The 17,641-nt window shown below is 39.7% G+C and overlaps 1 protein-coding gene across 1 annotated transcript; it reads left to right on the top strand.

Annotated features, from left to right (window-relative positions):
- Positions 1-3,084: 3,084 nt before the first annotated feature.
- Positions 3,085-12,493, top strand: LOC106601117 (homeobox protein unc-4 homolog). Its single transcript, XM_014193056.3, has 3 exons — positions 3,085-3,603; positions 4,117-4,292; positions 5,875-12,493. Exons 1-3 carry the CDS (start codon positions 3,348-3,350, stop codon positions 6,895-6,897), a joined length of 1,455 nt encoding a protein of 484 aa, XP_014048531.3. The 5' UTR covers positions 3,085-3,347; the 3' UTR covers positions 6,898-12,493.
- The last annotated feature ends 5,148 nt before the right edge of the window (positions 12,494-17,641 follow it).

The following is a 17,641-nucleotide window of genomic DNA, read 5'->3' as shown; positions in this document are numbered from 1 at the left end:
TGATGCAACAACAGTACACTTTACTTGAACACTCTGTCATATGGGCTAGGCTATAATACTAAACAGTCAGTTGGCTATGCTCAAAGCTATGCTCAGTCAGTGTCAAATCTGTTTTCATAATAACCTGTCCTGTCATGATATGTTATGACAGTGTTATAGCCCATATTATGGCGCTTTCACATAGTCTAGCCCTATAAACAAAGGCCTACATAGGCCTAGACAGACAGACAGACAGACAGACAGACAGACAGACAGACAGACAGACAGACAGACAGACAGACAGACAGACAGACAGACAGACAGACAGACAGACAGACAGACAGACAGACAGACAGACAGACAGATGCCTACACACAGACACACGTTTTCTATGCACTGTATGCGGTCACAGGCCATGCTTCATTCTTCACATTTCTAAACATCTGTGACCTAAGGAGTGATTTGATGTCATCTGGTTCAACATGATGTGACATGTACAAGGCTGTGAAGATGATGTGGCATATAGCCTACAACAAGTAGCGTACAGTAGACCTACAGATGGTAGGCTAAATAGGCCTATTTGTTTTCTCATCTGCTGCTTTGATGGCCTCCAACAATTATGATTTGAGATCTTCAAATGTGTGATGTATGCCAGTTGCTTTCAAATAATCTGAAATAAAAGATAGGCCTTTCATGCCAATGGTTGACCTGCAGGTCAGGGATGGATATGTATGGAGCTACCTTTTCCATCCGCATGTGGGTTTATCCAAGAAAGTCACTATTTAAGATCAGGTGGTAAAGGCAACAATAGGGTAGACAAATATCACATGAACCAATGTAGGTTTTCTTGTCATATAGGCTAAGCTACCAGCTCTATAAAACACTCGTAGAAAAAAGGGGTTCCAAAAGGGTTCTTCAGCTGGCCCCATAGGAGAACCCTTTTTGGTTCCAGGTACCCTTTTGGGTTCCAGGTAGAACCCTTTTGTGTTCCATGTAGAACCCTCTGTGGAAAGGGGTTCTACCTGGAACCAAAAAGGGTTCTTCAGAGGGTTCTAATATGGAGAAAGCCTATGGGAACAGCCAAGGAACCATTTTAGGTTCTAGATAGCACTTTTTTTCTAAGAGTCTATTGTTCTGCAGTTTAGGGTGCTGACTCTGAGGCACTTTTCTGTTATTTTACTGAACCTTTATGTCCTATCGACCAAGGCCAGTTAAATTGTTGATGAAACTCTTGAATTCAAATGAAAAGACAGGCCTGTAGCGGCATTGAATGCAAGCCTTGTTCGTCTTATTATCGGGTTAATTAAAGCTAGGATCTGACAATGTCACCCGGTTGTAGAAAAACGGATTTAAATGCAATGTCTCCCGGGACTACGTGTCAAGGGCTGCTTTTCACTGAGCCCGTGCGCCTGGATGGGGTTACGATCAGAATTGACAAGAAGCAATTATTGAATTTTAGATGTTCAAAAAATACATGAATGGTTGGAATTATTCATAAAACATCTGTAAAACATGATAAACTTAGTTAAAATACAAAGAGAAAGGCATCTGAGCCAACTCTAACCACATCTTTGTACGGGAGAGGGATAAAACGGCCAGATCCTGAAACATTTCTAAGGAGTTCATTAAAATGTACACATTGAAATGCAGAGGGGTGCTATTTGGGCTTGAGGTCAAGTGACGAACGGATTATATACTTCCTCATAATAATATTAATTAAACAATTTGCATGCTAATAAGGTAACAATTATCACGGTTTCTGTTGAGAGATTCGGGTTATTACAACACGCCAATCCGGATGCCAAGGGTCAGGGAGTGAGTGGGGAGCGAAATTTCAACTGAGATTAGCATTATGACAGCACCAGACATGGGATAAATAAAGTCGAATTAATTTTCTCTGTAGCCTAAAGAGCAGAGAGACAGAACTACTAGACCTACTTAGACAGGATTGATTCGCTTTATTCACAACACATTTCTTTACATTAGCGAGTGGGGAAACACGGACTAGTCCTATGAAGGTCTCCGGACAAATAGCATAATGTAATAGATATGAATGGTTCGGAGCTTCCCCGCAGTAGACGATGGTCATATAGTTTTGTTAACCTTTTACACAATCATAAATGTCCTCCGTTTTCTCTGGAGATGAGTCTATTTTGAACTTCGAGAATAAATAACCTCTAGGCATATAAAGGTAAATATAATACAATTATAGATAGATAGATAGATAGATAGATAGATAGATAGATAGAGAGATAGAGAGATAGAGAGATAGAGAGAGAGAGAGAGATAGATAGATAGATAGATAGATAGATAGATAGATAGATAGATAGATAGATAGATAGATAGATAGATAGATAGATAGATAGATAGATAGATAGATAGATAGATAGATAGATAGATAGATAGATCAGATGACACACTGGTGCTGCACATCGAGGCTACAATGTTTTATTTGTTTGCCTCATAAAGACAGCATTAGCCTGCCTACATGAGTTCAAAACTAGCTTACCAAAAAATTATAACAATAACTACAAAACCGTATACACAAGAAGCTACTTTATTAACCTGGGAAAAATTCTCACACGTTTCTAAATTAAGTCTCATTAATTACAGTATAAGTGCTGGGGAATAAGGGTTCACATTTCTTCCTAATATCGTTCCTCTTATTAGCAGAAGATTAATTAGTGTGTGATGTAATTAATAACTTAACATCTGCCTTTTTTTCAATCAGCCTATCGACAGCAGGCTGAGGAGTCGATCGCCCCCTTTTATCAACATCCAGTTACATTGCACGCGAATTGGTTGTAGTCTCGAATAAAATTTGACAGCATTTGGATGATAAATGTCTTTGTGTAAAATTAGGGGATTTGTAACTCGGCATCGATTAATAGAGAGAGTAAACATTTAAAACGCCATAACATGTTGACCAAAAACTGTGACTAGCCTCTCCGTCATTTTAGATGTGGGAGCGAGCGTTCGAAATTAGTCCATCTCTTTCACCTTTTACTGAGCTTCAATCTGATCACTCTCTCTTGGTGGTCCCCCGTGTAGTTGTGATGTAGTTTTTATCAAAGCCCTCCTGTCTTGTTGTGACAGCTCTGATATTGTTTATTGAGGTGGATGTCAGGTTTAATTAGCAATCGATATGGAAAGCGTTTGCAGACCGCGCCTCTGACGTCATACTCGATTACCGTTTCTCATTGGTCTCAAATTCCCAAAGCCTAGTCTAATTATTGGAAGGTTCATGTTGATAAAGTACAGCTCATCCTTCCCTCCACATCATGTCCCCTCCTCGCTGGCCACACTCACTGCATGCTTTTTAAATTCACACCACCAGCCTCCAGACGTCGTTTCCTTTTGCCTAGGAGATGATGGACAGCAGGATACTGGATACACCTCATGCCCAGTTCGGAGGCTCTCTCGGCGGGATGGTGGGCTTTCCGTACCATCTAAGCCACCATCATGTTTACGAATTAGCCGGTCATCAACTTCAATCTGCGGCCGCAGTTCCTTTTTCAATAGACGGATTACTTAATGGTTCCTGCACAGCTTCAGTGGTTAATTCGAACCCCCTCTTGTCTGGCTGTGGTATGAATGGAGATAACCAGCAGTACAAGCTGACAGGTAAGCAAAACGAAATACAATACTTATCAAAAGGTTGGCTGTAGATCAAAGGGCTAAACAAAGAACTGAAAGTCTCTGTATATCCTATCCTGTATATCCTCTCCATAAAGCGTTAAAGACGGAATCCAAATCCTAAGAAACAAAGAAGCAGTCTTCTGCTTTCAAATTAGGCTATATGCAATTCATTTCAGTGGAGAGCAGCATACGAGCTCAGCTCCAAACGTGAAAACCCCTTGTGTTGTGACAGGGTGGGAAAAATCACTATTTCTCTATTGTTAGTAGAATGTTTTACTGTGTTATTGTTATTATTATCAGGATCAATATTGTGTGATTAATAGTCTATTATTACTACTATTTTCTTACCATCGAAAACGGACATAATAGCCCAATTTATTAGACAATATTTGATTAATTTCTTTATAAAGGACCACAGAAAGAACGTATCCTTGCAAAAATCATTCAGGCTACTTTTGCGTCTCTCTCACACTCTCTTGTTTTGTATTCTCATGCTAGATTCGTGTGACCCAGACAAGGATAGCCCTGGTTGTAAGAGACGACGAACTCGCACAAATTTCACTGGTTGGCAACTGGAAGAATTAGAAAAGGCTTTTAATGAGAGTCACTATCCGGACGTGTTCATGAGGGAAGCACTGGCTCTGAGATTGGACTTGATAGAATCGAGGGTACAGGTAAATATCAACCATATCCACTTTTTGGCATTCACTGTTGTTGGTTTGTTATGATGTGTAGCCTAATGATTCTTAAACACTGATAGGCTGTTTGAACAAAGGAAAGTAGGCCTATTTATTCCCCATGTCTCTTACACAAATATATTACAATGGTCTATTTTAGATATATAACTGTCCTGTAATTCCTGTATCTTTGTTGTTTTGTACTGTGACCAAAAACTCCACAGGGAGCTCGTGTAACATAGGCACATAGAGGCCTATTATAGTATGTGCAGGGTCCATGATCTACATACAGTACGATGCTTCAAAACCGCGAATGAAAGCAAATCATTTTCACAATTTTAAAAAGGAAAAGATTATCAAACGTGAATATGTATTTAAATAACACAATATAAGATATATTTATAGAGAGATAGTCTTCTAAATCAAGGGTGATACGAGCAGCAAACCGAGTATAAAGAGGACCTCTGGTTCAAGGAGAAATACTTAAAATATGGCTAAGCCATGGAATGGTCCGTTCATTTGCTGTACTTGATATTAATAAATTGTGTAGATTCAGTCGACAAGGCTATATTATTTGCACTCAGACATACTCAAAATGAATATATCTACATACATCTACGTATGCACATTCAGTCTTTCCACTTGTATTTTCTTATATAAACCGATAGAACACCCAAGTATACACATACATTTATGAACTTGAATATTGATGAATTTTCAAGTCCTACATTTTTATAAAGGACACACCTTTTCCCCCATCTCTCCTCATCCGTCAAATGTCCATCCACGTGGACTTATTATTGTGATCATTTGCACTTCTGATGTCAAAATCTCATATGTATATTGTGTTATGCACAGAGAAAATGCCAAAAAAATGCTAAAGTGACATGACAAACATAGGACTAAACCAGCGTTTCTCAAACTCGGTCCTCAGGACCCCAAGGGGTGCACGTTTTGGTTTTTGCCCTAGCACTACACAGCTGAAATAATCAACTAATCATCAAGCTTTGATCATTTGAATCAGCTGTGTAGTGCTAGGACAACAACCAAAACGTGGACCCCTTAAGGTCCCAAGGACCGAGTTTGAGAAACGCTGGTTTAGTCCTATATTTGTCATGTCACTTTAGCAATTTTTAGTCAGTTAAGTGTTGGGGGAATTGTTAGTATTTGTAACTATATTAAACCATGTATTGTTATGCATTTGATTGGGACACATGGGCCCATCATAAGCGAGATATATGTTTTCATGGAGCATTTTCCAGATCAGACAGACAGCATTTAACTTTTAATTGAATAACGAAGAAGGCATAAGCACACGGAATAATTGTAGGCCAAGTCGAATTGGAAAGTAAATATGGTTATTTTTGTCATCGCATCTGATAATAAATAATTGTAGGCCTACAAGCAAGAGGCATTGCTCTTTGGTTTTGTGTAATTTGGAACCATCTACAAAACATTATTCCAATGGTTCCCCTCAAATATTAGCCTAAATTATTATTATTAGGCCTATGTATTTTTTAAGAGAGTGGACATCTTCTTTTTGAACATGCGTAACATGATTTGTTTCTCTAATATGCAGGTATGGTTTCAAAATCGTAGAGCTAAGTGGAGGAAAAAAGAAAACACAAAGAAGGGTCCAGGGCGACCAGCTCACAACTCCCACCCAACAACATGCAGTGGAGAGCCCATGGACGCGGAGGAGATCGCCAGGCGAGAACTGGAGAGGATGGAGAAGAAGAAGAGGAAGCAGGAGCGAAGACTGTTGAGGTCCCAGAATAAACTTTTGTCAGGGGACCTATTTCACACCCCAGGATCTGACAGTGACAGCGGAGTGTCACAAGTGACAGACAGTGAACAAAATCCACATTGTGACTCTGTAGGCCGAAACCAAACCCAATCGAGCTGTGACCAAACACCACAAACCCTCCAGAACCAAAGACACTTGAACCAAGATGCTGGTGGATCCGAGCTGGACTCGTCCGACAGCAGTCAACAGTCAAGCATGTGCGCCAACAGCAGAGCCTCCACCCTTCAGAAACTGAACCCATTCAGCGTAGAAAGCCTTCTATCCGACTCCAGACCAAGGCGCAAACCGAACATAGATGGATTTTCTGCCTTACCCTCCTCGCGGCCTTTGATAGGGAAAGGACATTTCTTACTCTATCCTATCACCCAGCCGCTTGGATTCATTGTTCCTCAGACTGCTTTGAAGACAACACCACCAGACTCAGATACTGACAACTCCCCACAAAGAACCCCAGTGAATGACAGCAGCTTATCTGCCAATACTGGACATAAAAACCACAAGGAGTCCAACAATCTCAACGACGCGACAGCAATCAAAGTGCAGGTCAACTTTACCGCGAAAAATACTAGTTCCCCACAGAACAGCCCAGGCCATGTTACCTTTTCCGGTAGAAATTGTAGTCAGCCTTCAGCCAGTTGTAGTGCAACATGTTTCCAAGATGATGATGATTCAAAGTATCTGCCATTAGACAAAAAAGAGCAGTCTGTAAAAGACTACCCAGAGACTTCCGAGTCTGTGACAACCAACTGTCCACCAGAGACAAAGACAGAGACTCAAGATGTCGATATGGAATAATAGACCTATAGGTGAGAAAAAATATTGATAGCGTCAACAACACCTTTCATTTGCCCAAAGCTCAATCACGTCTTAGAATATAAACTCTCATTTTACAGATGACATATATAGCCTATTTTCTGATGATGATGGGTTATAACTGTGTGTGTGTGTGTGTTTGTTGCGTGCGTGCGTGTATATGTGCACGTGTGTGTGTGGTGGTGGTGGTAGTAGTACTAGCCCCCCTGTGTAACGAACTGTAAAAATACATAAAAACCACAAAAATCCTCAAAGGCTGTAAAAAGTATTATAATATTTATATATGTAAGGTTTTCATAAATAAATCGATTGTATACAATAAATCCAAACCGTGTGAGACCTTAAATAGCCCGTATAGTGGGTATAGGTAGCGCTTTCTGCTAAAATCTGATGTTGTATTTTGTGTATTGCTTTAACAAATTTATTCATCTATAAGCCTCACTGAAATGAGGTTACGAGCCGGAGGCGAAAGGACCCGCTCGACTCCTGCAGAGTTTTGATATGAAAGTAATTATTTTCCCGGTGGCTACTGCAGGGATTCAGTTTATTTTAGCCCAAAGGGTTATTATACATTACCGATTTCTAGTGATATGAAATCACATAAACTTCCAAGAATAATAGAATTAGCATGAAAGGCTGGGGTGTCAAATTGAAATAGGAAAATAATAGCCCCGGCAGCTGGGAGTGTGTTTGTGCATATTGGATAGGAGATGGGAATTCGTGGGGCGGAATTTTCATGAGCTTTTCACTTTGTCAGGGCCCTTGTAGCCGGCTATATTAAGATAGATGTTCGATGATATCCCTCATTGTTCTGTCGCTTACATTGATGTTTCTGTGTTATCAGCCTATTGATCATGCGTCGGCTGTAATAGGACGGGCGAAGCAAACGTGCCTATTTACAATAGCAGAACACATTTGTTCTAATAGGGTTGGCGGTCCCCAGGGATGCTGTGCAGGCTCGGGGACATCTGCGCCATGGCAATATTAGCAATGTTGACCAGATCTAAAGTCGAGGTAAGAAAGGAAAGACCATTCACATCGCATACAGCTTGTTTTACAAGATAGGGCCTATAGGTATAACGCACGTGAAAATGCCCTCAATAACACGAACATCTAAATCCTAAAAATGGAAAACATCCATTCCAGTGTGGTGTAGTTGTCCTGAAATACCCAGAGTTCCCTGCTACTCTTTTAGGGTCTTGATTTGCAAATAAATTGAAAATAATCAGAGGGGCAGCTTTACATCTGAGCCGGCGCAAATGAATTTCTGAGCCTGTGTCCCTTTCAAAATATTTACATAATTTTCACCCGATGACTGCTGTTTGCTCAGAGGAAGCAATGACTTATTGGGTGTGGGTGAAGGGGGGCTCTTGGTATAAGAGACAGGCAAAAGTGTATAGGGAAAGGGAAAATTTAATCTCAACAGAGAGTATATAGGCCTATGGCAGAGACAGAAAGTCAATAAGCTAATGAATAACTTATTATTTGATGAAAACAGATCCAAATACAATGGCCCTTGGAAGTCCTCAACCCAACAAAGATAATACTTTTAACTTTTATTAAATATATATTCCTATACCCGACATAATATTTAAAGACATTATCTTCTTATTCAGCCAGCCGCAGCCAGCCCAGCTCCCCCAATTATTGAGCTTTATTTCTGTCAGGGGGTTGCCATTTAGGATATTTGGAAATTAGACGTGTCCTTCAATATATATATGTTTTTTTGTGTGTGTCTTATTTGGAGCGTATGTTGCATGGTAGGGGGTGTTCATGTTTAATTCATTAGCATACTGAACAGGAGTATCGTGGCTGCACACTGGTAGCCTTAAGGTGAAATTAGCGATTTGCTTAAGTAGTTAAGCTTTTTTTTGCCTGAGAGCTGCACGCTGTATGATTCAAGACAAACTATCAATCGATATAGCCCAGGCAGCCTCCAGGAAATGTGTCCTCCATGAATCATACTTTATGAATTCAATTTCTACCCGGAGAAATTTTCAATTTGAACGCCGGATCATTATGGGAGAGTGTAAATTGTTTTTGCTCTATTATGCATCGGACGCCATCATTTTTCTTTCTAATTACGGAGGTGTCAGGTCGGGCTGTCATGCAGGCGCTGATTTTCAATTTAACTGATCATCATGCATTCATTTTCCCATTTGATAAATCTGCTATCTCGACGCCTCTCCATGCCTGGAATGCTAAAAGAGAGACACAGACTGGCAAAGTAATAGGGGCGTATATGCAGCAATAAGTGCAGATCAGGCAGCTAATTTAGCACCTCCTGATATTTCATTTCCATTTTTCATTTTCAACTCTCAAAGGAGGGAAAAGCAGCCCAAAGGCAGAAAGCTCCTTCGTATTCAGCATCAGAGAGGGAAAAAAGACTACGAAAAGCTTGTTTTCAACGACACATCCAAATTGGGATATCAAGCTTAATTAATGCTAATTGAGTTTCTCAATACGTGTTATTTTTATTTAATAGAAACAAATTTGCGCAATTAATTATGAGCGTGATATCAAGAACCTCATTTGCAACATTCTCTTTTCCCTCCCTCGCAGCTTTGAGTAAATTAACTTATTTTGTCATTTCCCATTTTTTTTTGCAAATTAAGGGGGTGAACCAGGAATTATGCCATTGGCATTATTTAAGAATGAAAGAGGCACACTTTTATATTTTTACAACATGCAATGTTCATAGCACACACCAATGTCGAACTAAACAACATAATTATACAGATATGCCTACGAATATATTACTTGTCCATTTACTTTGTTTTTCTTCAGCATTGCATGGGCCTATTGGTGTTAGAAATGAGTGAGTGTAACATCACTTTTTATTCATGAAGCAATTCATTAATTGTTGTCTCATCATTTAATTTGTTACAGTCTCAACTATTTGAAGCTGGCTAGTACACATTATTATAGAAATGAACACAAAGAAAATTGTGTTTAGTGACCTGCTAACTCATTGGTTTTGTAGATTATAGGAAAGTTATTAAGCACTTTTCCTTATACATTTTCCAAGATCATGTTTCCTAACAAGCCTTTAGGATACTTTTGAAGATTCTTTGAGTTTCTAAGTGGTTATTCACGTATTATTGCCAGAGGTTTTCTATAAACTTGTCACTAATAGTATCTGCTTAGCAGGGCTTTGTTTCAGTAGCTCGAAATGAGCATGAATGTAGGACTGTGCCAAATCAATTCAAGATTAGAACGATCAGTCATACACGACAGACATCAAATGACAGATTAGTTTAGCTATTCGATATGGAACTATAGATAGTCCTACAACATAGCTTAGTATATGCGTATATGTCTTGCAAATGTGAGCCTACATTTTCTATAATAATCAAACAGAGCAAATGTACACCAATAATATTAGGCTACAACAACCCATAGACAAAACACGTGACTCAAAATCAATTTAGGCATTGACCGTAAAACAATGCACATGCCTATGATAATCCTATCCCACGTTGCTTGGCCGAGATAAGAGCGATTAAGTCTGTCGGTCCATTAATAAGCATGCGATGTAATAAAATCCTAAAAAAGCATGGCGGAGTTGCTCCAGGATAGGAGCCAAATGTCAAGTAGCATTTTAAGCGATTGTGTTAAAGATCCAAGTGCCAGTGTTTCTCTTTGGGTATCACTGGGACAGAAGGAAGTCCCCTTCATTCTCTCATTCAGCTTCACTGAATTAGCTAAACAACGTTGGTAGCCTAAACTAAAATGACTTCAATTTGACATCAAGTCATTGGCTGCATTGTTGAGATTAGTCGATCATAGTCGTTCATGAACAATGCACTACTAGCCTATAGCACAAACTACAACATGTCTTATAGAGCATCCAGTACATTCAAAGCGTGACAAGAGAGAAGCCAGCAGTCTTTTTTGTAGCTATTGGCCAAGACAAAAACATAAGCTACTATAAGTAGAATGTTGGCTATACACTCTTAAATAAAGTGTTCCAAAATGGTTCTTCGGCTGTCCCCATTGGAGAACCCTTTTTGGTTCCAGGTAGAACTCTTGGGTTACATGTAGAACTGTTTGTGGAAAGGGTTTTGGGTTCCATGTAGAACCCTTTGTGGAAATGGTTTTACATGGAAACCAAAAGGGTTCTACCTGGAACCAAAAAGAGTTCTTCAAAGGGTTCTCCTATATGGGGACAGCCGAAGAACCATTTTAGGTTCTAGATAGCACTTTTTTTTATAAGGGTGTAGAGATGTGTGAAGATGGAAATATTCTATTGAAATGTTTAATGTCTGTTGTGTAATAGGCCCACCCATTTGAAGACCTTCTATAACATTTAATTATCTCATCATCTCAACTGTCGCCTGTCGGCTTTATCTGCAAATTCACGCTTGGAAAGTACAGGCAGTGGGGGACTGAATTATACTCTATCCATCTGTCATATCAACCAACTACATCAAACCATGTGGGAAACAATAAAGGCAACCACCTAGAATGATTTGGTTATTGTAAGGTTTGAGTTATAGGCCTAGCTCCAATCTGCTTTCAGCTACATTCAATATGCCCCAAAATGCTTTCTCTATAGCAAATGCATCTTGTCATATCTGGATGTAGACATTCTGGTGTACATTTGAGGCGTTTGCCATCCATTAATTTGACCTGGAATAAATCAACATCATAAACATGACCCAGAAATGAACACCAACTCCCTTGGTCACTGTGGTTATTAAATATCTAACAGCCTGTGACTGCAGCCCTGCTCTTCTCTGCTAATTATCACCTTGTGAAAAGTGTTTCATTAGCTTTTTTCATTTAATGAACCAACCGCGGAATTCTAGCCAAATAACTAATAAGGGGTCTTCCTCAAAGTCATGAGTAATGACATTTAACATAGGCCTATGTATTCTAGATAGACCTATAGCTTATTCAGCTTATCTAGCCACTCTCAGCTCATGTGTGATATGGATGGATGTACTTCCTCAGTGGACCCGTGTGTCAACACCCACAGATGTAGTGCTTTAAAAAGATCACTCAATCTGTTTCCAAATCCATTCAGTAAAAAAAAATAAAGAAACCTACATGGAATCAATAAGGTGTTGCCACACAAGGTCTTATTTGCTTTACTCTTTTTGCTCCTAGAAATGACATCATGGGTTACATGGAATGAATAGAACGTGCATTTGATTGTATGGCGTTACATTACCAACATCATCCAGCACACATATGCATGATCCACCTGGGTGATACCTACTGTATATAGAAAGCAATTTATGGCTTAAAGCTAGGTTATATTCAGACAGCTTACAGGGCTTTCGCTCCCCACCACCACATGTTTTTCACCTGTGTTGATATGCCACAATGAAGACTAACCACTTTGTGGTGGTTTCTAGAGAACGGCGTAAACAGGCATTTTCCTCTCCCGACTTCCCAGGGAACCTGCGACCCAGAGGTTAATGAAGCGTGAAGTGTGAAAACATCCTGAGATGGGATGAGTTAAACAGTGTCCTCAGATGTTAAGGCAACACTGTCCAAATCTATTTGTGGATGTCAGCTCTTTTCATATGCCTCAAATCAGTCTTTTTCAGAAGGTGAACAAGCCCAATCTATAGATCTGGGCACTTTTCAATCTAGAGGGCTCTTATCTTTTAGTATACTATCGCAAAGTAAAGTAATATATGTGTGTTGTCATAGAATACCCTATGAGAGATTGAATTGAAAGTTCATTAGTTAATAAAATGCAGTCAGAGGATGAAAGCGAAATGGGAAAATGTTGTGGTTTATTATAGGACTTCAACTCCATGATCATTTCAACATCTCCCTCTGTTTGAACATCCGTTTGACATCTAACATTGCATACTGATCATCTCAGACACTGTATCGTAATCAATACGGTGCAACACTAACAAAGTTCACTATTATGAGCTTGATCTCCATATGCTTTGTTGATGATCAGCGTACTTCAATAGAGGGATACATTGAGATATCATTTCCAATGACAGAACTACACTGTAATAAAACAATTCTGGGAGCTTGTAAAAATGGAGCATAATCTCCTGTGGCATCTTGGATCTGTCACTACAAGTCAAATATCCAGATAATAGTAGAAGGGGGGGGGGTACTTTTCAGTTTCAGTTCCAGACCTTAGCTGCCCTTTGGAGTGTGCCTTCAGTTGCACGACGGTCATTAAAGTAGGCTGCCGTTCTGCTGGAGGTTAGGCTTTGTTAAATGATTTGATAGCTGGACTGTTTTCATTGATTTGGGTCAAGCCAAACATAGCAGGACATGAGAGAAATTGCCATAGGGTGTAGTTAACCCAAGGATAATTAGTTATTATTTCAGCCCTTAAAACTGCATTAACCTTTTCCATTTCATACAGGGGATTGGTTCTGATCACACTGTCAGGCAGTGTTCCATCCTCCATCAAATGTTAGCTATAAAAAATCATTACTCAGAACACACCTCAACAGAGAGATTGTCTCCCTGAGTAGTCATTTTTCTCCAGCTTTTTACTTAGAACTATCCTTTTAGAAATGTCCCCAAAAGGCACCGTTTTTAACAACATAAGACAGCTGAATGAAAGAGGTGTCAGAGGTTGGTTCAGAAAAACTTATCAAAGTTACCATGCAGCCTGTAACAATACTCATCAGTGTTGTTTATCAAAGTTACCATGCAGCCTGTAACAATACTCATCAGTGTTGTTTATCAAAGATACCATGCAGCCTGTAACAATACTCATCAGTGTTGTTTATCAAAGTTACCATGCAGCCTGTAACAATACTCATCAGTGTTGTTTATCAAAGTTACCATGCAGCCTGTAACAATACTCATCAGTGTTGTTTATCAAAGTTACTCATCCTCATTGTTTCGATACATAATTACTTTTAAATAACATCCCTCACAATCCGAACTAAACAGTGCATGGCTGGTGTTAGTGATCTTATTTCAGCCTGCAGCGGAATTCTTCTTTAGCTAATAGGCATTTTCTTGTTGCAATTAAAATGGTTTGGCGTGAAGGTCTTGACATGTCCTCCAATAGGCTAGTCACCAGCCCCCAGCTCTTTCCTTCCTTTCGTCATTAAAGTGGTGTTGCAAATGCTTTTTACACATCAAGGCCAAGACCTCAGATTTGACTACTACATGCACATTATTTCATCTTTGGACTCCCTGGTAGTACTGACATGTACAATTCTGTCATTAGGAAGCTCAGGGATGGACCAGACACAGGGTTTCACTTGAGGTCCAGTTTTTTTTTAATGGGCCAGGGGAAATAGGGTCTAACTGGGCCTGAAATGTCACTATCAAAGTGTCCTGTAGACTGTAGAGGAGGAGCATGTTATGGCTCTGTCGCCAGTCCGATCGATCACATTAGAGCAGGAAGTGGGGAAGATCTGACAGGCCAGAAACACTTCAATACTGACACACTCTGTCTGGGAGCTTCAGGCACACTTCTTGAAATAAAAAGAAAGCCTCGTACCAGCCCTGTAAGTGGGTGTGATTAGGCATAAAGGATCCCATTGTGCAAAGGCTGGAAGAAAATTAGAAGTGATAGTGGGACAGAATCAATGCTGTTTTCCTCTCAGAAGTGTGACCATATCCATCAAGAACACCGAGATGTCTAAGGATCGCTTCCCTACCGAACACCTTATCGACGGCTAGAGGAAGAACCTGAGGAAGGAACCTTTTAAGACATAACATTCATTTCAGCGCTATCGATAAGCAGGCCAGCCTTTCAAAATAACCAATTATGGCACAGGAGAAATAATTAAAACACCACCTACAGCTTTTTAAGCCTAATAAATGGGGAGTTGGAGGACATACATTTACTGAACAAATTGAGGTTCTCTCCAGCAGGCAGGCTCCCAAATAGGAATTCAATTAAAAGTAATATATGTAAAGTAGATATCAGTAGGAATTTTAATGCACACTGGTATGCAACTGTGAAGAACAAACATGGATATATTACTTTAACCCGAGATCCCATATGGAAATTCAAATAGAGCTGGTGTTGAAAATTCAAGCATTCACAATAGATTTGCACAGAGACATTCCAATCACTTGGGCTATAACAATGTCCACTGAAATTGGCAAAACAAAGCCCACTAAATCTAATAATCACATTTGGTATGAAACTCAATCTTAATGGCATATTCATGAATAAATGAACAAGACAGCATAGGGGGCAAGACTGTATAGAAGCCACTGCGTTAGGGCTTCTCACATTTCTCTCAGTGCTACGCCATACGCCATGGTTAGTTTTGGCTGTGCAAGGCTGCAGTTTGACTCACTAATCCAATGTGTTTGCCAGCTTTGGGCCACCCTCTGTCCGGGACGTACAGTAATCCTTAGTAATACTGACGGAGCGAGCACAGAGCAGGATGGCTTCTGATCGGGAAATATTGACTGTAATAATTTGTTGCTCGTTCCCAGAAGGTGCACCAGCCATGTTTAATCAACAAACAAAACACCCAATCTAACCCTAACTGGGCTGCCACTCTTTGTGGATCCAGTAGAACAAGTGTCTGCGTGACAACATTTACCCCTCGTTAATTGATAGTTTATGGAGATCCTTATTGAATACTTGTATGGTGGAGTGAAATAAAGACTTTGCTTCTCAGTACTAGCCTATGGCTAGGCCATAATGTTACTGAATTGAAGGGAGTTCAGGTGAATGGGCCAAGCAATTGGTCTTGTGTTCCTGCTCTTTAATGGTGCCTATGTGCTGCTTCTCTTCTGGTCAGGTTTAGTAACCTGTAAAACCTTCCCCAGCACATTTACAGCATTATACTGGCACCACAGTGGCCAGCTTCATACTGTAATTTTGCTTTACAGCAGAGATGCTGTAATATGTTTTACAGTACTATTTTCCTTACTGTAAAGACATATTACACCATCCTTGCTGTAAATTTACAGGGATGCTGTAATGTTTTACAATAAAGAAAATAGTACTGTAAAGCAAAATTACAGTATTAAGCTGACAACTCTGGTGCCAGGATAATGCTGTAAATGTACATTGAAATTATATCTCAAATTTAAATGTAAGAAAAACAATACATTTGTACATAAAATCAATGTATTCAAATAGGTAACACAATTCAAAACGAATGAACAACATAATTGACACAGAAGTAACAAGAAGTTACCACATATGTAACCAAATAAGAGAATCATTACAACACTAATGTAAAAACTATATTGTGTGCCTGTGCATTTGGGCTGTGGGGAAGAGAGAGACAAAGAGGGAGAGGGAGACGGTGTTAAAATTGGGATTGGGTACAGTCCTAGATCTTCCGATTCAGATCTCCTAGCTCCAACAAACAGGACTAAGTGAAATAAAACAATGAAAATGGTAATAAGAAAAATAGAAGTAGTACTATATACACTACCGTTCAAAAGTTTGGGGTCACCTAGAAATGTCCTTGTTTTTTAAAGAAAATCACATTTTTTTGTCCATTAAAATAACATCAAATTGATCAGAAATACAGTGTAGACATTGTTAATGTTCTAAATGACTATTGTAGCTGGAAACGGCAGATTCTTTTATGGAATATCTACATAGGGGTACAGAGGCCCATTATCAGCAACCATCACTCCTGTGTTCCAATGGCACGTTGTGTTAGCTAATCCACATTTATAATTTTAAAAGGCTAACTGATCATTAGAAAACCCTTTTGCAATTATGTAGCACAGCTGAAAACTGTTGTCCTGATTAAAAAAGCAATAAAACTGGCCTTCTTTAGACTAGTTGAGTATCAGGATCATCTACATTTTTGGGTTTGATTACAGGCTCAAAATGGCCAGAAACAAAGACCTTTCTTCTGAAACTCGTCAGTCTATTCTTGTTCTGAGAAATGAAGGCTATTCCATGCGAGAAATTGCCAAGAAACTGAAGATCTTGTACAGTGCTGTGTACTACTCCCTTCACAGAACAGCGCAAACTGGCTCTAACCAGAATAGAAAGAGGAGTGGGAGGCCCCGCTGCACAACTGAGCAAGAGGACAAGTACATTAGAGTGTCTAGTTTGGGAAACAGATGCCTCACAATTCCTCAACTAGCAGCTTCATTAAATAGTACCCCCCCCCCCCCCTCCCCCATGAAAACACCAGTCTCAACGTCAACAGTGAAGAGGTGACTCCGGGATGCTGGACTTCTAGGCAGAGTTTCTCTGTCCAGTGTCTGTGTTCTTTTGCCCATCTTAATCTTTTTTCTTTGCAACTCTGCCTAGAAGGCCAGTATCCCAGAGTCGTCTCTTCACTGTGTCGCCAGTATCCCGGAGTCGTCTCTTCACGAATCTGCGCTCAGTGTATTCTCTATGGCACTCAGAGGCTGTGATACAGCCTATAATCACAATAGTCTCTCTGTGATGATTTTCTAGGTTGCACAGCTAGATATCTACAAGAAATTTAGAGCAGACCGAAATGGCTTTTGTCAACTCAAGTTAGCTAGCTAGCAAAACGTTAGCCAGCGATCTAGCTACGTTAGCGAAGGAAACATACAGTAATTCAACATTGTCTAGCAATAAATATGCTTATTAACAAGGCAAGGTACCTACCCAGCAGCTGCGGAAAATATTCTTCCATTTCACAGCCACTTCAAGAAGATATTTACTAAAATAGTCTGAGTTTCATGTGTCTCGCCCGACAGCATGAGGTTGACAACTGAACTGGATCATATGAATCTACTGTAGGCATACACTATTACTGTAAAGAAATACAGTATGTTAGAGTAATATTTACAGGAGGCTTCTGAATTACAG

Source organism: Salmo salar, chromosome 03 (genome assembly GCF_965601325.2).
Source record: "Salmo salar chromosome 03, fSalSal1, whole genome shotgun sequence".
Lineage (NCBI taxonomy): Eukaryota > Metazoa > Chordata > Actinopteri > Salmoniformes > Salmonidae > Salmo > Salmo salar.
Note: the sequence above shows the minus strand (reverse complement) of the source record. Positions and strands in the feature narration are given on the sequence as shown.